Source organism: Antechinus flavipes, chromosome 4, assembly GCF_016432865.1.
Source record: "Antechinus flavipes isolate AdamAnt ecotype Samford, QLD, Australia chromosome 4, AdamAnt_v2, whole genome shotgun sequence".
NCBI classification, from domain to species: domain Eukaryota; kingdom Metazoa; phylum Chordata; class Mammalia; order Dasyuromorphia; family Dasyuridae; genus Antechinus; species Antechinus flavipes.
Window position 1 is genome coordinate 429,927,526 of NC_067401.1, and position 23,428 is coordinate 429,950,953.

The following is a 23,428-nucleotide window of genomic DNA, read 5'->3' on the forward strand; positions in this document are numbered from 1 at the left end:
ATTTATTTAAGGTACACCCATTAATGTACTAATGGGTATACCTTAAATGAATGTGATAGCTTAAATTTACTTTAATATACTTATGTCTTAGGCTGACCCTGATCTTGCCATATCCATTTGAAATATTTTCAACATAAATTAAGAATACAAAGAGTGAAATATTCAATTAAAATTTTAATGATGCTTAGCCCCCAGAAAAAATTGCTACCAAAACCTTATTTTGAAGGCTCATCTTAGCATATTAATTGACTCATTAAGATAAAGCTAGATTTAGAGGGCCATAGCTTTAGAGCTGGAAGGGACCTTAGAGGACACGGAATTCAATCTTTTTATTTTACAGATGAAGCAACTGAAACACAGAACAATTAAGTGACTTGACCAGGATCATTTTATTAGTGTGTGCCTGAAAGGGATTTGAACCCAAGACTTCAAATCCAATGATATAATTACTGCAAGGATCAATTTTTTAAAAAAGTATGTATGTGTATCCGCCCACTTATCTCTCTGTCTCTCTGTCTCTGTCTCTCTCTATCTCTGCCTCTGTCTCGGTCTCTGCCTCTAATCTATTTGTACATCCATCCATCTCTCTGTCTCCCTCTGTCTCCATTTATCTATATGTATATACATACATACATACATATATATATGCACAAATAACACCACCTGTAGATAATCTCAAAGGGGAAGTATTAACATTAAAGAAGATCATAGGAAGCTTCTTATAGAAGTTTACCTGGAACCTGAAGAAAGTTAGGAAATCCAAAAGAGAGCGGAGAGAAATAATTCTTTTGAATGAAATGTAATTTTATTAATTAATTTTATTAACATTAATATTACCTACATACATCTGAAAATGGTAATATACATATACACAAAAAGTATTAATCATTTTGTCCACATGAGAAGTATGTTTACTTATTTATTCTACTGAGTTTTATGAAAGATATGGAATCAGGGTAATAACTTTGCAGCCCCCAAAGAAACACATAGCTAAAGTTTGTTTTAATTGGAATACTGTGATTTATGAGTCAAATCTGCATGAGAAATATATATTGATAAATGATTAACTGATCCCCAGTGTCACTTCATTTGTCCCTTAACCAATAAGTAACACTGCTTTATTATGATGGAGATGATGAAAAAAATATCCCTAAAATAACACTAAGATAAGAACAGCAAGAAGGCCATACTGACACTTAAAAACCAAAATGGCACAGAGAATGGAAGTTGGTCATCACTGACAATTCGAGTTCTCAAGGGTTTGATGATGCGTTCTCTCTGAGTCAAAATGGCTTCCCTAGCTCCTGCCCATTTTCCAGGTCCCTGCAGGCGGTACTGGTATGGAGTACAAGGACCAAAGAAAATGTTTAAGGCCAGCTTAGGATCTGAAAAGAAGAGAGAAAGCACACTGGGCTTTACTCCTATTTCCAAGGCAATTTCATCCATGTACTCAATGTATTGAACTCGGCGTTCATCACGAAGACTTGGTACAAACCTGGAATCACAAGATGAGAAACCCTAAGTTAGAATTTGACCTCTCTCTTTATGTCTTTGAGAGACAGTTTTCCACTGTGTTGTATGAAGCTCATTAGTGGGAAGATGAAAAAGAAACTGTTAGAAATTTATCTTATCATCTTTGGCTCAAATACTCTTTTGTGATTATTTTCGAGTACCATTTTCCCCATCAAAACTATTTGAAAAGTCATAGATAGTTTAACTCACATGTTTAGGATGGTTTCTTTACATCTCTCCACAATTCATGCTCTTTGCTTTGCTTTGAAGTTGGTTGTCACTACTTAAGACACTGGTATTTGGATATTAACCTCTGCTTCAAGGGTCTACAAGGTTAGAGTCCCAGCCCTCTTCTTTCATAGCCTAATACTCTCTTCCTTGGCAAATACATCCTCTTATTTTCAGTTCCTATACAGATGAATCCCAAACTTCTCTTTATAATTTTGACCTCTATCTCAAGCTTCAGATTTATTTATCATATTCAGTACCATAGTCCTATTTAACTAGAGCACAATGTATAGAACAAAGTATGAGATGAGTACAAAGGTAGAATAATCAAAAAATTAAGATTTTGAATGACAATGAAAGGAATGCAATGATTTTTTTCATTAGGCAACATCTCCAGCTTAACATGTCTCAAATTGAACTGTCTTTCCCTAAATCCCTTTCTTTCTAACTTTTCCATTGCTGCCATTGAATCCCACACATCATATATTTTCTAAACCTTTGTGATACCTTCGACTTTTTTGTATTCCTCTATTTCTACACCATCACATTGTCAGTTTCTGTTGACTATATCTTTGAAATATTTCTAGATTCAATCCCTCCTGTACTTAATATTTTCTTAATTATCAAGTGCCCAGAGCACATAGTTATATAATTAAGTACTTAATAAATGATTGTTGGATCATTCTGCATCACCTTCGTTGTGAAATGTTTTTTGACTGCTATTGTGCTCATTCTGAGATTATCTTGTATTTTACTACTTTGCATTTATTTGTATCTTCTATTTACATTTACTTTGTTTACATTTATATATGTACTTAATGTCTTCTCCAACCATGTTAGTTTTTAGGAGAATAGGGATGATTTCATTTGTAGTAATTGTATTCTCAGTGCGCAGGTAGATGATACAGTGGATAAAGTACAAGCCTGGAGTCAGAAAAATTCATTTTCCTGAATTAAAATCTGGTCTCAGAACTCTTATTAGCTGTGTGACCCTGGGCAAATTACTTAATCCTGTTTGCCTCATTTTGCTCTTCTATAAAATGATCTGGAGAAGGAAATGGCAGACTACTCTGGAATCTATGCCATGAAGAGTCAGACATACAATCAAAAAAAAACAACTGAACAACATTTGAACACTTAGAACAGTGCCTAGCACATAATAAGCACTTAATAAATGTTAACTGATTTATATGTGATTTATATGTCACTCTTTTGCTCAATACTTTTTCTCAGTACTTTGCTCAATACTGTCTTTCTAGTGTTTGATAAAAAGAAGATTTAATTTCTTTGACTGGCATTCAAAAAACAATACAGCATCTTCCTACTTTTTTTGGTGTAATTCATACCCTTGCTCTTTGCATTTTGCTCTAGTCTAACAGGACTACTTGTTTACTCCCATATCTTTTGTTTCATTTTTACCTGTGTGTTTGCTCATAAACACGTTCCTGATACCTAAAATTCCTTCTCTATAACCTCCCTTCAGCCTGTTGAAATTCGATCCATCTTTAATACCCAGATTAAATGCTACTTCCCTAGTTCCTTCAGTTAGTAATAATACTTTCCTCATGGGATCATAGGATCCTGGATTTTGAGCCAAATGAATATCTAAATGTTATCTAATCCATCCCTCTCATTTTACAGATTTAATTCAATTTAAGAAATAATCATTGAATACTGATTATATAGAAGTCACTATGTTAGGCATCAGGGAAAAAGACAAAACCAAGCAGCCCCACTTCTCAAGAGCTTACATTTGATTGGATGGGAAACTGAAGTCTAAATTGGCTAAGTTGTCTGTCCATAGTTATAAAAATAGTAAGTGGTAGGCCTGGGATATGAACCCATGTACCTTGCTTTACACTCAGTGTTCTTGCACAGAACCTGATTTGTATTTCTCTTAGCTTTTTAGTTATCATGGATCATTCTATATTAAAATTAATTTTTACAAGTTTTACAGTTTCCCCCTGTGTTTACTTTCCTTCTCTAAACACAGAAGTCCTTTAGCTGATGTTTGCTCATGGGCATTGTTGCTTACTCCTATAACCATGAGACAGATAAAAACAAAGGGGAATCTTCATTTCCCTAAGACCTTAAATTCCTCTAGGAAGTACATAAATTAGATTAATAACTGGTAGTTCTGACATAAAGAGATCCTCACAAAGGGGAATAGAACCTAGTACCACTATGGTCTTTGGCCATAAGGCTAAATTTCAGAGTTAGTCCCGAATCTGTAAGAGACAGCTAGCTGCCTTCCACTGTTCTGTGTAACATCTATAAGAATCAGTTTTTTAAATAAGTATCAGTGTTGACTAACTCTTAGTACTTTCCCAAAAAAGTCTATTTGTGCCCACCCCATTAATAATGAATATTTCCTGAGTCTGCTCAAGTTTCTTCTAGGTCTTCTACTAATGTGGAAGGGTTCACTTAGCTCCTAGAGATGTGCTTCCTGTCCTTCAAATATTAACAAAGGGAGGTATAGGTCCTAGGATCCTTTGTAGAAGTTTCTATAAATATTGTACTTTAACCACTTAGATCCATTTCCAGTTCTCCATACTTTCCTAGCTCCCCTGTTGGAAAAAAGTGTCCTTCCTTGCATTTCACTTTGAACATCTCTTATGATTTTATGTTCATTTTGATGTTTTAGTAATTCATATATGTGTTCTTACCATCCTTACAAATTTGTAACTTCAATAAGGCCAAGTCTGATTAAAATGTTGCATATCTACCAGCATGATGATCTTTGAAATGATCCTGATGAAGATAATTGCAATGTATCCCTAATTATCTGTTATACATGATAGAAACAAAGTTTTTGAATAAATATGGATCAGTGAAAAGAAGATGGACTCTGAAATCAACTAAGGATATTTGAATCCTGCTTCTGACATTTATGGTCTCTGTGATTTTGCAAAGTTTATTAATTAACCTCAGCTTCAATTTCCTCATCTAAAAAATGAGGAGAATGGTATTAGATGGCCTCTGAGGTCCTTCTGAATTTAGGTCACTCTATGATCTTTGGATATCAAGGAAAAGTTATCATAGATGGTATAAATAGTATATGTGCATATATATATATATATGTATATATATATATATATGTTTCCATATTACACTTAGTTTTACATATTTGTATGATTTGGTTGGTTTTGAATTTATTCAGATTGATTGGAAGAGATTTGCTTTTCTCAACTCCAGAGGGATTACTCTTTTATTTGCCTTAATCCTTGAAATAGATGGGACAGTCTTTTGATCCTTATACTGTTTCTCTAATGCAACTAATTAATAAAACCAAATGTTGCCAAGGGGATTTGGCACATATTAAACATTTTATACCTATAATCCTATGGGAAATAATAGCAGCAATAAGTGTTTTCTAATATGGCTATCTGAAACTACACATTCAACATACAAACTAAAATTTGCTACCATTAATGATACTGTTAAAAAACCAGATAGTCTTTTGTCCTCTTGTACAGGCAGTTTCTATGATCAATAAAATGTAAAGGAGACTCAAAAGTAACCATATGATCTAAGTAATCAATTGCCCTTTGCCAACATCAAGTTTCTTACTTATTTTTCAGATCATTTCTCATCCACTTGATTTCAGTCATCATGTCACTCACTGAAGGTAATTTGTTCAGCCCTAGGAAAGAATATTCAGAACATGGTTAGGACTCTCTGAGAGAATCACTGAATGGAAGGAAGTAGTTTTAGGAGAAAATCATTATATCCATGCTAGTTTTCTGTGGAAATCAAGTCCAAAGTCCCAAAGTAGAGGATCTCTCAGAATGGCATGCTGGCATGTATAACCTATTTCAAATTTCTTGCTTTCTCAATGAGGGTGGAAGGGAAAAAATGAGGGACTTTTGAAATTAAAAAAAATGAATGTTAAATTGTTTGTACATGCAAATGAGGAATTAAAAAAAGAATGGTGTGCTGGATTTCCTTTCAGTGTTAAGATAAGTTACCTTCTTTATAATATTAGATATTTTTTTACTTACAACTTCCAAATGCTAAGACTGCATTTTGTAATCTGCATGGGCTTCTCTGAATAATTCTACCCCCAATCTTCTAATGCAGCATTTCTACTTTGAATTCATGAACTGCACATATAAAAGAATACAGTCATTGATAAAAATGTAATTATTTTTCAGCCAATGCCTTTGTCTTCCTAAGGCACAAAATAATGACAAATGTACTGGCACTTCAATCTCTGTTATCAAGAAGGACAAGTGGATCTTATGATAAAAAAACAATAAAACTGGAAACAATATAGGTGCCCATTGATTGATGAATGGCTGGACCAATTATTTTGTATGAGTGTAAAGTACACCCTTCATTATCATATCATAAGAGAAGAGAAAAGTGAGGAATTCAGAGGAAGTCAAGAAAACTTATATATATTGATATAAAGAGAAAAGGCAGAATTATGAAAATATTATTCATAATAGATCCAATAATATAAAGGAAAATCACACTAAATCAAAATTTAGATTTACTACCAGTTGAAGTCTTTTTCTCTTCTGATAGAGAAGCAGTGGATTATGAATATGTGATACATCATCTGCTGTCAGATATAGCTCCTATGTCATTTAGTTTGGCTTAAATATTTCTGTTTTGTCAGAAAAGTACATTTTTGTATCTTCAGATCTGTGCCATCTGATTGAATGCCTCTTAGTGACTGGGTCCATCTCTCATAGTTTTAGTATTTCCTACTGCTGTTTTTATACTACTCCATATTCTACACTTCAACCTTATTTTGTTTCCCTCTTATCCTCTTTGCTTTATTTTCCACTTGCTCTTTTAAAAATGTTTTATTCTTAAAAAACCCCATTGATATCTCTTCTTAATAACCTTCCCTTATAACAATGAATCAAGCAGATGCTTAAACAAAGGAGTGTTGTGACTGTTAGGATCCAGGAGAGACTAAATTTATTCATCATAATTTAGGAAGTTCCTATTTCCTTTATAAAACAATGCACACACTACAAGTTTCCATTAAGAAAAACTAAATGCATTTTCTCCTGGGTATTAAAAATATACTTCACAAATATGTATAAATATGATTGCTGTACTAGAACAGCACTCTGTTTTCCAATAGGTATTCAGAAATTACTTGTTGACTGTTGATTCTTATAGAATCAGCGATTTGGAGTGAGAAGAACTTAAATTAACATCATGTCCATTCTCTTCATTGTCCAGATCAAGTCATATTGGTAAAGTTTTGCATGGTACCTAGTAGGTGCTTAATAATTAGCATGATGTTTGAGCTGTTATGGAACAGTTAGGTGATGCAATAGATATAATGTTAGGCCCCAAATCAGGAAAATTCATCTCTCTGAATGAAAATCTAGCCTTAGACACTGTATGATCCTGTGTAGGTCACTTAACTCTATTTGCCTCAGTTTCCTCATTTGTAAAGAGAGCTGTAAAAAAAAATAGCAAGCTACTCCAGTATCTCTGCCAAGAAAATACCAAATGGGGTCAAGAAGAGTTAAACAACTGAAAACCAACAAAGAATTGAACTGTTTTTTTATTAGCAAATTTTGGAACAACATCATGGAAATTATTTCAGAAGTTCAGAGAAACAGAAAGGTCTGTTATTTTCTCTTGTCACTTTATTCTGGGCCTAACTTCTGCCCCCCAAACCCTTCCTGCTCAGCTCTGCTAAGCTTCGTGTTGACATTTTTCCTAGCAGTAAAATTTAGCTTTAGTCATAGGTTATGATTTATAAATGTGTTTGGTGAGGGATCCAGGGCATGTCTTTTTCAAACCTGCTCATGTATCCATGGCAGACTCTTGGCAAAGATTAGCATTTGTTGTCCCTCCCAGCTTCCCTTTCACAAATCTTTTTATCTCTACTGGCACTCCAGCCTCCTCGGACATCTCTGTGTTCTGTTTCCATAGAGTCTTGTTCTTAACTTTTTGCTCACAATTTGAAGAGACTTGGCAAACTCACCTTTGCTATAATTCTGGCTAATAGTATTTTCATTCAAATAGGGAAGCCTAGGAGATATGTTAAAAAAAAAAAACAAACTTTCTCAAAGAATAGATCTCTGATGTCAGAATTTGGAGTACTATTACAGGTTAATGGGTATACTTGGGATTAGATATGGAATCTGATAGATTTTCCTATAAAATCATTCAAAGAATATCACCATTAACTTATCTTTTCATTTTTTCCTGAGGCAATGGGGTTAAGTGACTTGCCCAGGGTTACCCAGCTAGGAAGTGTCTAGTGTCTGAAGCCAGATTTGAACTCAGATCCTCCTGAACTTCAGGACTAGTGCTCTATCCATTGTGCCACTTAGCTGCCCTAACTTATCTTTTTTTGTTGTTAAATCTAGTCTCTCACATACCTTTGAACACACGTGTGGCCCATCGGCTCTGCATTTCTGATGTTGGAATAGTAGCTCCTACTGGCTGGATTATACCAATGAATGCTAGTGTTGGTTTTTCGAGTTGAGGAGGGAAGACATATTTAAATAGAGACTGCTGGCTATCTAAGACTGCTGAATCATTATCCAGGAAAGGAAAGGAAAATGTATATCCAGTGGCAAAGATAACAACATCAATGCTTTCTTCAGTACCATCTTCAAAGATGGCAGTTGTTTCAGTGAATTCTTTCACATTTGCTTTTACCAATAGTCTTCCAGCAATTATGTGGCTAGGCAAATCATCACTAAAAGTAGGTTGATGATTTATAAACCTGAAAGATAAAAACAAGTTGTAAAGTCATGAATATAAACCTGCTTTGGAAATATTAGCAATGTGATGTTAATACTATCTGATTCTGAGTACCTGCTATGAGCAGAACAGATTCACAAGGATTGTTTTTTTAATGTGTTGGGAACTGGCCTAGAGATCAGAAATGATAACTGACTTGGCATTAGAAATTCATTTTTAAGTTATTAGAGAAAAGAAGACTAAAGATACTTTTCTTCAAATACAGAGTATCCCTTATATTTGGGAAGTTATCTGGAAGATAGGTTAGTTTTGTCCTATTAGATATGAGAGGGCAGAACCAAGAGCAATGGAGGGGAAAATAAACAAATTTCCAAAATATTCCTAACAGAGTTGTTCACAAGTAGAATGGAATGACTTGAAAGGTATGAAAGGAGTTAGTTCCCTCCCCTGTATGTAGAATAGACTACCCAACCATTTGTCAAATATATTGTAGGGAAGGAGAGACATTCTTCAGTATGGATTTAACCAAAGGATTTTACCATTCCCTTGATCTGCACATTTAATAATCTATCAGATATAAATGAAGTTAGTTTGACATAATCTGTTCTTGATGTTCTTTGCAACATTTTCTCCCTAAATGTTCACTAATCATACTTTGAATACTTTCTAATTTTGCCAGGAATTGAAATGAAGATCATTGGCCTGAAACTTTTAAATTCTATATCATTTTTTGACAGTCAGAACAATAGCATCTCTCCTGTTCTCTGTGATCTTTCAAATATCACTGACTACGAGAAGAAGAGATGGGGAAAGGTTGCTGTTTAGTTCTTTTTAATTGCGTCTGACTCTTCATGACTCCTTTTGGGTTTTGTTGGGGCAAAGATGCTGGAATAGTTTACCATTTCCTTCTCCAGTTCATCTTACAAATAGGAAATTGAACCAAACAGGGCTAAGTGACTTGCCCAGAGTCATACAATTAGTAAGTGTATGAGGATGGATTTGAACTCAGGAAGAGAAGAACTAGCACTTTTCACTCCCAGTCCAGCACTGTATTCATTGCACTATCTAGCTGCCATTGGAGAAAAAAGGAATGAGGAGAAATAAGTACCTACTATGCTCCAATCACTATGCAAAGTGCTTCACAAATATCTCATTTGATTTTGACAATAATGCTATGAGGGAAGGGTAGAGTAGCTATCATTGCACATCATTTTATAGATGAAGGAACTGAAGTGGATAGGGATTATGACTTGCCCTGAGTCATGAAGATAGTAAACATTTCAAATTCAAATCTTTCTGACTAGAGATCCAGTGCCCCATTTACTTCTCCATTGGTTCAGAAAGAATATCAATCAGTTCTTTCAATAGTATTGGATGTTCTTGGCTGTTAGTTCTTCTTTTAATCATTTCCTGCTTATCTTGAATTTTTATTATTAGGCATTTTTCTCTTATCCTTTCTCTCCCTGACATAATTCTCTTTGGAAGAAAAAAATGGAGGCAAAATGATTTTTTATGATTCCAAATCTTGTGTGTTTATCATATCAGAAAGAGAGATTGTGGTGTTCATTTCACACAATATCATGGTTTTTAATAAAAATTGTAATAAGATGGAGAAGCCAGAGTGGATACTTCCTAAAAAGAGGCAGTGAGAATTACACTTACTTTCACTGGCAGTTTGGGAAGCTTCATCTCTATGTCTCCTACACTTGCTGTTTACTGGTCTATATGTTTACTGGAGGATGGAAGAAAATGTGGCTTGAGAAGAAAGAAAGATCATCAGAGCACAGATTGGTTACTAGACTTGAAGTGAAGAGGACCTAAGTTCAAATCTTGTCATCAACACTTAATGTGTGACTCTGGACAAGGCATTTAATTTTTTTAGAACTTCAGATTTCTCATCTCTAAAAAGGAACTGGACTAGATGAACTAAGAAGTCCCTTTCGCCTCTCAATCTATGATCCTTAGTCATACACTATGAGGACAGAGTGGGGAAAAAACTGCTCCCCCTCCTAGATTAATGGGAGTTGGGCCTTAACTATCTATTAACCGCTTCTGAGTTTGTTAACAGATTTGCCCATACTGATAGCCAGAGTGAATTACATTTATTGAAATTCCAAAAGAATACCTATGAAGAGGCTGAAGACCATACACAGCATGGTCAAATCTTGTGTTTAATTTATCTTCTGCCAATTTGTTGATAATAGAGTCGTTTAGACATTTTTTGATGATAGTCTTAAAGCGTGTGAAGAGTACAGTATCCAATGGATTCCCATTATCCCAAATGCGGTACCAGATCCATGATCCTCGTCGTGTGCTGAGGAATACCTGGAAGAAAGAAAAGCTCAAAAAGTATTCTCTTATAAAATAGCACTACCTCAACGCCCCAGCTACACTGAATTGAGACCAAGACACATGTCTTATTTCATTTATTCTTATTGACCCTGACGCTCAGTCAGTAATTTGACACAGTCAATAACTAAGGCACAATTATGTCTTACTCTTCATAATTCTATTTGGGGTTTTCTTGGCAAAGATACTGGAATAGTTTTCCATTTCCTTTTCTAGTTCATTTTACAGTTGAGGAAACTGAGGCAAACAGAGTGAAGTTTCTTGCCCAGGATCATCCAGCTAGTAAGTGTCTGAGGCCAGATTTGAACTCAGGAAGATGAGACTTTCTAACTTTAAGTCCAACATTCTATTGTGTCACATAGACCTGAAATGCAGCCACTGATATATTCAAAAAGTATTTATGCAGTGCCTGCTATGTGCCAGACACTGTTCGAGGCAGTGGAGGCACAAAGAGGTATGAAAATGATGCCTCTGCTTATTATCAAGTCCCCTGTACAAAATGTAAAAGCCAAGACTCATGGAAGTAAAGGGCAAACAAATGATTGGTGGCAGAATCCTGGTCTACAGAATGCTAGCCCAGGGATTCTTCTGCCCCAGTGGAATCAACGCCTCTTACTTTAAATGTGCTAGGCAGTATTGCTGAGAAGTAATGCTAGAATTAGATGTGTGTATGTGTGTGTGTGTGTGTGTGTGTGTGTGTGTGTGTGTGTGTATGTGCACATGGATTAAAGAGTCTTTCTTTTTTTCTTTTTCTTTTCTTTTTTCTTTCTTTCTTTCTTTTTCTTTTTTTGCAGAGGCAATTGCAGTTAGGTAACTTGCCCAGGGTCACATAGTTAGGATATATTAAGTGTCTGAGGTCTGATTTGAACTCAGGTCCTCCTGACTTCAGGGCTAGAAGTCTTTTTTATTCTCTGTAGATATACACATACACATATGCATATCTATCTCCAATATATCTATATCTATCTGTTGATATAGCCATGTATCTATATCTATTTCTTTATCTATATTCTTTCCAATTTTATCTGATTTTATTTCCTTTCCCACATTTGGTTAGACCATTAGCTATTCCCTAAACGTTATTTTCTAATTATAGGCACCCTATACCTGAAGTGCACTCCCTTCTGATTTCTAACTCCCCCTCTCTTTCCCATCTCTTGCCACAAGCAAGATTGTACAGAGGACCAAATGGGAGCAAATAGTTAAAACCTTATCTAGACTTGCTAAAGAATCCAGGATCATTTGCTTCACACCATACTTCTTGGTTAGCAAAGGAATGAAAAGTACTTTCTCTATCCCAGAAACTAAAGATGTTCCTACCCACATGCAGAGATAGGGGTTTAGGGTGGGTGAGGATTGTCCTTCAAATAGCTGTATCCCTTTAGCTTCTCTCTCTCTTTCTTCCTTCCTTCCTTCCTTCCTTCCTTCCTTCCTTCCTTCCTTCCTTCCTTCCTTCCTTCCTTCCTTCCTTCCTTCCTTCCTTCCTTCCTTCCTTCCTTCCTTCCTTCCTTCCTCTCTCCCTCCATTCCTGACATTTAATCCCATAAGCCATGAAAATATAATGTTCCTTGAAGAAAATTTGTTACCTAGAAGTCAGTAGAAGCTTAACTATAGGTGTTATTAATTTGAAAATCCTACCAAATTGGTCGTTAAATTTTATATTGTACAATCCCTGGGGTGATCTTGGAAATTTGAGACTGATTATTTCAAAGTAAAAATATCCTTTCTTTTCCCTGGTTCCTGATTCTCTCCCTAGAGGCTGTGCTCAGAGAATTGTTTTCCTATAGTCACAGCACATCTAGCTTATCGCTGCAATCCTGTGCTATAGATTTATAGATCCATTGCTTAGAATTCTCTCCCTCCATCATCTCTGCCTTTGTTTCCTTCCTCCTTGCTTTCTTTCAAGGTCCAGCTAAAGCACTGCATTTTATATGAAACCTTTCCTGATCTCCCAGACATTAGGGCCTCACCCCATGTTACCCAGAATTTATTCTGAGAATACTTTTATGTGTAGATGCTTTCTCTCCTGGAGAGAATGCAAACTCTTTGACAGCAGAGACTGTTTCATTTTTAAATTTTTGTATCTCTAGCACCTACTACAGTGCTTGGCACATAGTAGATACTTCATAAATACTTCTTTATTGATTTTTGTCATCATGGCCTAGCTCATAAAGTTCACTCACTTTTGGAAATTCTTATTAGGCTGAGAGTGCTTCAAGAGAGCAATTGACTTGTATTCACAAAGATCTGTATTCAAATCCTACCTCAGACGTTGAGAGCATGACTGAATGAATCACTGGATCTTGATTATTTCATTGTTCAAAAAATGAGAGCACCGATCTCAATCACTTTTCAGGTTTCTCCCACAGCTTTCTTCTATCTCTAAATCTCTGATCCTATGATGTTCAACTGGGCATTAGTGAAAATCAGTTTGACTAACACAGTCCCAATCGCCAGCAGACATGTATTCTAAGGCTTAAAGGACCTAGACATTAGACATTGTTCCCCTCTCCAGGTGTTTTCTTGCTGTGGCACAATTTTCCTGCATCATTGCCCCTTCTTCATTCTTCTTTATTCAGAGAATACTGCAATTCAAGGGTTCCAGATTACTCCATTGCTTTGTCTTTTAGATGGTAGTCTCTTATATTAGTTCCATTGCCAGCTCTTTGTTTAGAACTTTTTATAATTTTGAGCCCCACAGGACTTTAGGGCCTTGAATTAGAGTGTGCTTCCTACTAGGCCTGAACCTCTGGCCTATCCATAGAGCTGGGGGCAGTTTGTGATGCCCCCTTGTACTCTTCACCACTCATATATATTTTCCTCCTGTTGGATGACTACAATCCTTATGTGGCAATGATACTCTTTGGGAGCAGTTCCCTTCTCTTTTAACCTGAACCAAATTAATAAACTCATACCAATCTAGCCTTGTTGCCTCTTTCTCTACTTTAGTTTCAGCAGAAAAGCACACCTTAAAAGCTGATATTGCATACCCTGAAGGCTGATATTACTTTGGTTAATGATAAACTTCTTGTTGGTACAAATGTGGTATGAAGAAAGAGTTGGGTGAAGTGTTTAAAGATGGACAGTCAGTGGCCTATGTTCAGGTAGCATTTCAAAGCATTGGCTAAAAAGTCTAACTCAAAAGGCTCTATACAATGCATGTATCTTGTATGCAGGATTAATAACAGAATAATAAAGGCAAACCTGTTGAGCTACATGACTGAGCTCACTGGACACATCTGCTCCAGTATTTCCAAGACCAATCACAAGGATTCTCTTCCCCTTAAATTTCTCTGGATTCTTGTACTCATGACTATGGAAATAGGAGCCTGTGAATTTCTTGATGCCTTGAAGTAAAGATCAAAGATTTAGTCAAACTCTGGGCATAAATGTCAGGGGGAAAGATGTACTTTTATAACCGCTTTGAAACTTTTTGGGTAAAATTTTTTGGTAAATATCTTAACACTTCCTAGCTGTGTGATCCTGGGCAAGTCAATTAACTCCAATTGCCTCAGCAAAAAAAAAAAAAAAATACTGTATCTATCCAGGAAAAAGAACATTATACAATGCAATAACAAGAGACATTTATTCAGTGCTTAGTATGCGGAAAAACACTATCAGGTGAGGGAAAGGAAATGAGATAAATGCTCAGATAATCCTTGCTATTAAGGAACATCCATCTTTGTGACTTTTGTGAAAGTAGTTTCAGTAGAATATGGGGCAAAAGGCCATATTGTGGCAGGCTTAATTAACTAAGTCTGAGTAGAGAAATGGGGGCAGAGACAAAGTATGCAGGATTCTTTGTAGGAATTTAGTATTGTAAAGGAGAAAAGATAGACAATGATCTCCATAGATCCAATGATATCAAAGAAGGTTTATTTTATTTTATTTTATTTTTTTGCGGAAGCAAGTGGGGTTAAGTGACTTGCCCAGGGTCATACAGCTAGAAAGTTTTAAGTGTCTGAGGCCAGATTTGAACCCAGGTCCTCCTGACTTCAGGGCTGGTGCTCTAAGATTTATTTTTTAAGAGTAGCATGGGGATAGAGTTGATGAGAAAGTTTTTTGATCAATTCAAACATAGTTCAGGGAGTAAGTCTTTGGGGATTTAGTGGCATTTTCCTGTAGAGAATATGAGGTATGTTCATTGACAACCAAATGGAGAGGATTAAAGGCATCTCTTGGATAATGGGCATGATTTGGTTGGCTCAGGCTCCTTATTCCTCCCTTCCCCAACAAAAAGGGGGATTTACCCTCCTCTTTCAAATGAGTTTGACTTTGACTTCTGAGAAAATTCCAGAAGGGATTTTTAAAAAGAACAATTAACAAAGATGAAGTAATTGCGAAGAGTTAGGTCGTCTTTATCAAGAAAAGTTTTTTTTTTTCCTTTAATTTCTTGCCGATCCCTGTGTAAGCTGTACTTTGTATTGCTGCCAGAGTAATCTACTTTAAGTAATTATCTCATCAAATCAATGCAGAGGGGATTGGCTATTCTCACCAACAGCTGCCAGGCTACTACCCTATCAATCCATAGACCAGCCTGTGTAAGGCATTAGGGTACTCTGCAGGGGAGGGGAAAGCATAGGAGTCAGGCTATCACTACTGGCTAGACTACAACCTTCCCTGTGCCTGGAAGGAGAGAGCTGAGGCCCATAAATTCAAGGGCCTTAGGAGTAGCAGTGACCTCAAGATCATCAGTCCTGCTTCCAATTCAACCCTATGGAGCCAATCTTCTGAATTAACACTTGTAGAAAAAAGGCCAATCATCTCCATCAATTGGAAACTAATTACCATGTAAAGAGCAGGCAAATCAACCTAGTTAAATAGTAGGACATATTGAGGGAGTCAGTATATGTCAAGTATATCAGGCCCCAGCTACCACTTCAACAGCCACATCCACTGAAAGTCAGATGGAGATGGCTTAGGGTCATGAGCACATGGGCCTTTTTCTAGGACTGTTACTCTTACTTCCAGTTGGGGACCCCATACCCATGATTGAGGGGGAAATCACTATATAGAAAGGTCTCTTTCTATCTATTTTATATCAATTTATTGATGGGCAAATATGCCTGAGCACTGGAGGAAAGAGGACTCTCTCCCTTCCCTCCCCTCTCCTCCCATCTAGCCCAGCCCTTGAAGCTATCATCTTGGCAAATGTTTCTTATAGAGATAGAGCCTGGGAACAATTACTGAGGGTGGTGATGGCATAATATGTTATATCCCAAAGAGGAATAAGCCAAAGAGATTTTTTTAATAACTAGAGTGGAGGTACTTTTTGAGGAACCAAAAAATATTTTAAAATACTATGAAAACAAAAGTCATTTATTTCTCCCCAACTGTATATTATTTCAGAATTTTCTCTTGAAGGATGAAGATTCTTCCCACCTGCTAACATACCTGGAAAGCATTCCAGTGGCAAATGGGGGTCACTATACTGACCACTGCAAATCATGATTCCATCAAAGATGTAGGTTTCCTGTTTCCCATCAGCCTCTACCACAACATTCCACTGGCCAGTGGAAGAGAAATCAGAACATTTCCTTACGCTGCTCACTTTTGACTGAAAACAAAAGTCAAAGGCAGGTCACTCTGTCCTATCATTTCCCAGAAAGATAGACCCTAAAGAATATATTATTTCATAGCTCTTGTCCCTTGACAAGTTCATGTTTTTTCAGACTCTGAAGAAGATCATTAAAGAGCTCATTTGTAGGAGAGCTTTGCAATTGCCATCATGGCAAGAGAGTGTGAAGATACCCCAGACCCAAAAAGTGCCTAGTTCGCTACTCTCCCTGGTCCACCAATTTAGATAATAGAACAGAATTAGTACTCAAGTTTCCAAGTCTAAAGTTAACTGGTAGAGTGCATAGAACACCGACCTTGGAAAATTTGAGTTGAAATCCACCTCAGATATATGCCAAACTCTGGGTATGTAACAACCTCTGTCAGTCTCAATTTTCTCATCTGTAAAATGAAGGTAATAATAACACTTACATCCTAATGTTATGAGTATCAAATGAGATACCATATGTAAAAGTACTTTGTAAACTTTACAGGATTATATTTTGTGATTTTATTCAATCATATTTGACTCTTCATGACCCCATTTGGGGTTTTGTTGGCAAAGATACTGGAATAGTTTATTTCTTTTTCCAGTTCATTTTACAGGTGAGGAAACTGAAGCAGACAGGATTAAGTGACTTCTCCAAGGTCACACAGCTAGTAAGTTTCTGAGATCAGATTTGAATTCAGGAAGATGGGTCTTCTTAAGTCTAAGGCTGAACATTCTCCAATTGATAAATGGTCAAAGGATATGAACAGACAATTTTCAGATGATAAAATTGAAACTATTACCACTCATATGAAAGATGTTCCAAATCACTATTGATCAGAGAAATGCAAATTAAGACAACTCTGAGATACCACTACACACCTGTCAGATTGGCTAAGATGACAGGAAAAAATAATGATGAATGTTGGAGGGGATGCGGGAAAACTGGGACACTAATGCATTGTTGGTGGAGTTGTGAACGAATCCAACCATTCTGGGGAGCAATCTGGAATTATGTCCAAAAAGTTATCAAACAGTGCATACCCTTTGATCCAGCAGTATTACTTCTGGGCTTATATCCCAAAGAAATACTAAAGAAGGGAACGGGACCTGTATGTGCCAAAATGTTTGTGGCAGCCCTGTTTGTAGTGGCTAGAAACTGGAAATTGAATGAATGCCCATCAATTGGAGAATGGCTGGGTAAATTGTGGCATATGAATGTTATGGAATATTATTGTTCTATAAGAAATGACCAGCAGGATCAATGCAGAGAGGCTTGGAGAGACTTACATAAATTGATGCTGAGTGAAATGAGCAGAACCAGGAGATCATTATACACTTCAACAATGATATTGTATGAGGATGTATTCTGATGGAAGTGGATTTCTTTGACAAAGAGACCTAACTCAGTTTCAATTGATAAATGATGGACAGAAGCAGCTACATCCAAAGAAAGACCACTGAGAAATGAATGTAAACTATTTGTATTTTTGTTTTTCTTCTCGGGTTATTTTTACCTTCTGAATCCAATTCTCCCTGTGCAACAAGAGAACTGTTCGGTTCTGCAAATACATATTGTATCTAGGATATAATGCAACATATGTAACATATATAGGACTGCTTGCCATCTAGGGGAGGGGGTGGAGGGAGGGAGGGAAAAAATCAGAACAAAAGTGAGTGCAAGGGATAATGTTGTAAAAAAATTACCCTGGCATGGATTCTGTCAATAAAAAGTTACTATTAAAAAAAAAGTCTAAGGCTGAAATTTTACCCACTACGCTACCTCTCTGCCCCTCAAAGTGGTATATAACTGCTACTACACCGTATAAGACAGTATGTTTTTTTGAGTTTTTTAGAAAAACAACATGGTTTCACCATTTTATGGGAGGTGTGATGACTTCCACACTGACTTGAACTGTGTCACATGGATTCTGCCATGAATAGCCAGCATATAATATTATTGCTCTTCCTTTACTTACCAAAAAGTGAATATATTTCAGGAGATCAAAATGTTTGGCATACATCCTAACATAATCCATCATTTTGGAATTGTGCAAGAAGTTAGGATAATGATCAGGAAATGGATAATCACTAAAGGATGTCATCTCTTTAGAGCTGTTACTGGTCACAGATTGGTAGATACTAGGCTTTCCAGTTTCTGATTTTTCCTGTAGGAAACAAAAGAATTTTCAATGTTTTTGAAGAAAATGTGATCATGGAGAATGAAGAAAACTCCTAATATGACAAAGATTACTTTCTGGATCTATTACTTTCCTTACTTCATTAATATAGGAGTTATATCATCTGTGAACCTCAATCTCTCTCTCTCTCTCTCTCTCTCTCTCTCTCTCTCTCTCTGTCTCTCTCTCATTTAAGATCATTTCAGGCCTAACATTACTGCATTCATATTTTCTTTCTAGCCTCAGTTTACCTCTTTTACTCCCTTTCTCATGCTATATATTTCAGCATAGTAATGTAATTACTAGTTATGGACCTAAATGTTATTTCCTAGACATCTGCCTTCAGGTGTTTACCTGAGACATAGTCCCTTCTGATCTCTAATTTTCAGAATCCTTCTTTTCTTTTAAACTAAGGACAAATAATTGAAAAAATTATTCAAAAAATTTGCTTAACTAATTTGAAGTCTGAGTCCCATTTGCCCAGTATTGGGAAATATACCATTGGGAGTAAGAAGCTTTGGCATTTGCTATCTCATTTGACCCTTACAATATAAATTAGATAGATAGATACTATTATTCTACACATTTTATAGATGAGAAAACTGAGACTTAAAGAGAACAAATGTCTTGTTCAGGTTCATACAACTATTAAGTGTCTGAGGCAGAATTTGAACTCACGTCTTCTATGCAACATCGAGTTATCTTCAGCTGTGGCTCTTAAGCTGCTCAAGAGCAAAGTATGATTGGACCTTTGTTTCTGGGGTCATTTCTATGTCATTAGAGAAGTTCTTTGCCATCTGGCCCTAGAAATGGGGCTAGATAACTCTGAGGATCTGTTGCCCCTGGCATTGGTATGGCTGAAGAATTTAGGCTCTTTCTAGCATATCTTTAATGGGAGAGTTCACTATAATTTAAAGGGGGGAGGAAATGACAAAGTTTATGTTTCAAGAGGCTATTTACCATTCTTTTGTTTCAGCAATGGACCAAGAATTATAAATCTCAGCTGGAATAGAATTATTACCAGGTGCTTTGCTACACAAAAATAGTCTATTGGTATTCAAAACTTCTTCAGTTGGAACTTCAGTTAGGAAGTAATTGATGTCAATTTGAGATAAATGGTCATTGGCTTCAGCATTGATGAATATTGAGAACACTACAGAAGTAAGTGTTCAGCTTATCATCCTAGAATCATGTCCTTATCACTAATCAATATGGCTCCATCAGCACTGAGTAGTTGAGATGCACCACAGGTCTTTGGCCCATAAATAGTGCATCATAAAATGCTTCATACTGTTACTATCAGCATAAAACTGAATTTCATCAGTCTTCTTACTGAACCAAGAATTCTGCATCTCTCTGAATTTCAATTGTACTTTACTTTTGATGGAATCTAATGCTACTTTTTTAGATATAGATGAATTATCTTGATGGTACACTCTGGAGTTTTCACTTTTCATTCAGCAGCTTCTGAATTTCTCATCATTTTTTTTTATCAAATCAGTCTTCTACTATTTCCCCCAATATATATTTCTGCTTCATGTTACATGTTGTATTTATTATTTCCTGAGTTTTCCTCATCTGTAAAATTAGGGGGTTTGACTAAATGGTTTTTGGAATCTTTCCAAATTCTACCCATATAATTCTATACCACTTCAGCTTAGCGTTAAAGGAAGAAAAAGATTCTGAGAATTAGAGATCAGGTGGAAATGAATTTCAGGTATAGTGTAAATGTATGTGAGTAGGAAATAACATTTAAGGCCATAGCTAGTAATGTAGTTTGGGTAGAACAGAATGTGAGAAAAGTAATAAGATGAGATAAGACTAGAAAGAAGACCTGAGATAAGATTTGAAAGGAGATTTGTATCTAAATGGTTTTAATTTTTAGGTTTAAGTTTTAATTTTAGTTTAAGAGGTCTTAAACTCCTTTTTTGGGAAATATTTTGGTCTTTGATACAAATACATATAGATACATTGAGATACACATACATGCATGCCTTTTATTTTGGTAGTTTCCTTCAGCAATACTGAATGGTTTGTTTTAAGTAATAGATATTGATATTGTTGTGGTAGAACAATTCCTGGGCTAGATCCCTACTCTTTCTGCCAGCAATTATTACTATGATCTTTATCACTTGGGTCTTCATTTCCACATTTCGTACTGTGGAGATGACAATAAGCTATAGCTTCATTTTTATTTTTATTTATCCTCAGTATATGGTACAGACACTGAATAAATATTTCCTTAATATATTAATTGTTGCCTTTTAGGACCATTAGGATCCAATTTCATAAAGCATGTGACAGTACTCTGAAAAAAATCTAAAAATCATGCAGATAAAAGACGTGTACCAATGGAGTAAATCTCTAACATAATTCCAATTAAATTTCACTTTCCTTGATATAGGAAAAAAATCATCATACAAACCAAGGTAATTAGGTCTTAAGAGAAAAATGTGACTTACTTCATATCTCCAGACTCCTCCAATGTCAAAACTTTCTTCAAAGCAAGTGGGTTCCAGTCCTTCTTCTAGACAGCTCTTAATAGCACCTAATCCACTCACTCCAGCTCCAATGATGGCAATTTTTTTCACTGTCATGGTCTCTTATAATAAGATGATTACTAAAGATGTTTTTCACTTCTTCCTTTGGGATAAAATAAAACCTTATTCCTAAGGACTCTGTTCTTCTAAGTCCTCTGTAATGTCATAATTTCTTAAAATTTCCAAGTTTTTGAAAACATTTATGTTACTAATTTAACATACCAAATTATTATCAAGAGCAAAATGGGGAAAAACAAAAACAATATAAGCATATAAACAGATGCAGTAAAACCTCATGATGAGATATAACATACAGAAATAATCCACTGGCCTTTCTAATAAGATCAGAAATATAGCAGTAATAACCACTGATTTCCCTTCTATTTCTATAGCTAGAAATGCTAGTTATATCAATAAGACTAGACTATGAAATTGAGAGAATAAACCTGGGAAAAGAGGAAATAAAATAACCACTTTTTTTGGAGATGACTTGATAGTTTACTTAGAAAACCCTGGTGAACTTAAAAAAATAATTGAAACAATAATTTCATCAAAGTAGCAGAATGTGAAATAAATCTGTATAAATCATCAAGATTTTTGTATATTGCCAACAAAATCCAGCAGGAAGACATAGAAAGAGAAATTCCATTTAAGATAAATACAGAATGCACAAGATTCTTAGGACTTTATATATGCAAAATATCTGGGAATCCTTCTACTAAGATAGACACAGAAAGTACATGAGTACAACTACAAAAATTTTTAAAAAATAAAAATACAGACCTAAATCACTGAAGAAATATTAATTAGTCAGAAGTGCACCAAATCAATATAATAAAAACAATACTACATGAATTAACTTACTTATTAATTGACATATCCATGAAACCATCAAAAGAGTGCCAGAAAAATAATAATGCAATTAAATTGAAGAAACAAAAATCCAAGAATCTAAAGAAAGCCTACAAATACCAGCTCTCAAAATGTACTTCAAAGTAGTAATTATCAAAATGATTTGGTACTGGTTAAAAAAACAGAGGTTAATCAGTGGAATAGATTACATATATAATAAATGTATGCATATTAACCTACTAGCCTATTTAAATAAATCCTAGGAAAAGGACTCACGATTTCATGAAAACTGCTCGGAAAACTACAAAACAATCTGATAGAAATTAGGTTTAGACAAACATCTGACATCATATAGCAAGATGATCTAGTGATTTAGTTATAAAAAGTCATTCCAAAAATAAATTAGATGAATCAGAATGAATTACCTTTCAGATATATGGATAGAAGAGTTCATGATCAAACAAATGCTAAAGAAGATCACAAAAAATAAAGTGGACAATGTTCTTACATGAAATTATAAAGATTTTGCACAAACAAAACCAATGCAGTTAAGATTAATAGGGAAACAATTAACTGGTTAAAAATTAAATCTTTGCACCAAATTTTTCTGATAAGGGTAATTCCTTTCATAAAATGATCAAAAGATATAAATAAGTAGTTTTTAAAGGAAGAATCCAAACTATTAATATTATATGAAAAAAATGCTCCAAATAAGTAGTAATTAGCAAAATTCCAATTAAACCAAATCTGAGATTCTACTTCAAATCTCACCACATTGATAAAGTTTAAAATAAATGAAAATGATAAATATTGGAGTATATACAGGAAAACCGGCATACAAATACACTATTAATATAGCTGTGAATCAATTCAGCCATTCTAGAAGGAATTTGGAACTGCGCTACAAATGTTACTAAATTGTGCATATTCTGGATGTGATATGCAGTGATATCATTCTGAGGCCCATAGTCCACAGATATCAAAGAAAGAACAACAACAAAAAAATCTATCATCCTTTTAGTAGTGGCAAAGACCTGAAATGAAGGAGGTATCCAGTAAATGGAGAATTGGTGAAGAAATTATGTTATATTATTGCAATGAAATATTGTGCAATAGGAAAAGATAAAAGAAACCATTTCAGTGAAAACTGGACAGACTTTATGAAATGAATTCAGAGTGAAAAACAGAACTAGGAGAACAATTGAATAAACACCAAAAAGACAAATATACGACACTTAAGAATTAAGAATTCTGATCAGTACAATGACCAAATATGATTTCAAATTATGATGATGAAACAGAGTAAACTAAACATATCATGCAGTGATGATGGAATCAGGATGCAGAATGAAAAATGCATTTTTGGATATGGTCAATGTGGAAATTTGTTCTGTTTGATTATGCGTACTTATTATAATAGTTGATTTTCTTTTTCTTTTTTTCCCCATTGGATGAAAGAGGAGAGAAGAAAACTGGTTGTTAATTGAAAACAAATTATTTGTGCTATGAGATGCAAAAAACAAAAGAAAATACCA

At 35.2% G+C, this 23,428-nt stretch overlaps 1 protein-coding gene across 1 annotated transcript; it reads right to left on the reverse strand.

Annotated features, from left to right (window-relative positions):
• Positions 1 to 783: 783 nt before the first annotated feature.
• Positions 784 to 21,098, reverse strand: LOC127560290 (flavin-containing monooxygenase 5-like). Its single transcript, XM_051994753.1, has 8 exons — positions 20,964 to 21,098; positions 18,301 to 18,489; positions 16,171 to 16,333; positions 13,981 to 14,123; positions 10,553 to 10,752; positions 8,100 to 8,449; positions 5,311 to 5,383; positions 784 to 1,495 (listed from the first exon to the last, which is right to left on the reverse strand). The coding sequence occupies exons 1-8, from the start codon at positions 21,096 to 21,098 to the stop codon at positions 1,162 to 1,164; spliced, it is 1,587 nt and encodes a 528-aa protein (XP_051850713.1). The 3' UTR covers positions 784 to 1,161.
• Positions 21,099 to 23,428: the final 2,330 nt, after the last annotated feature.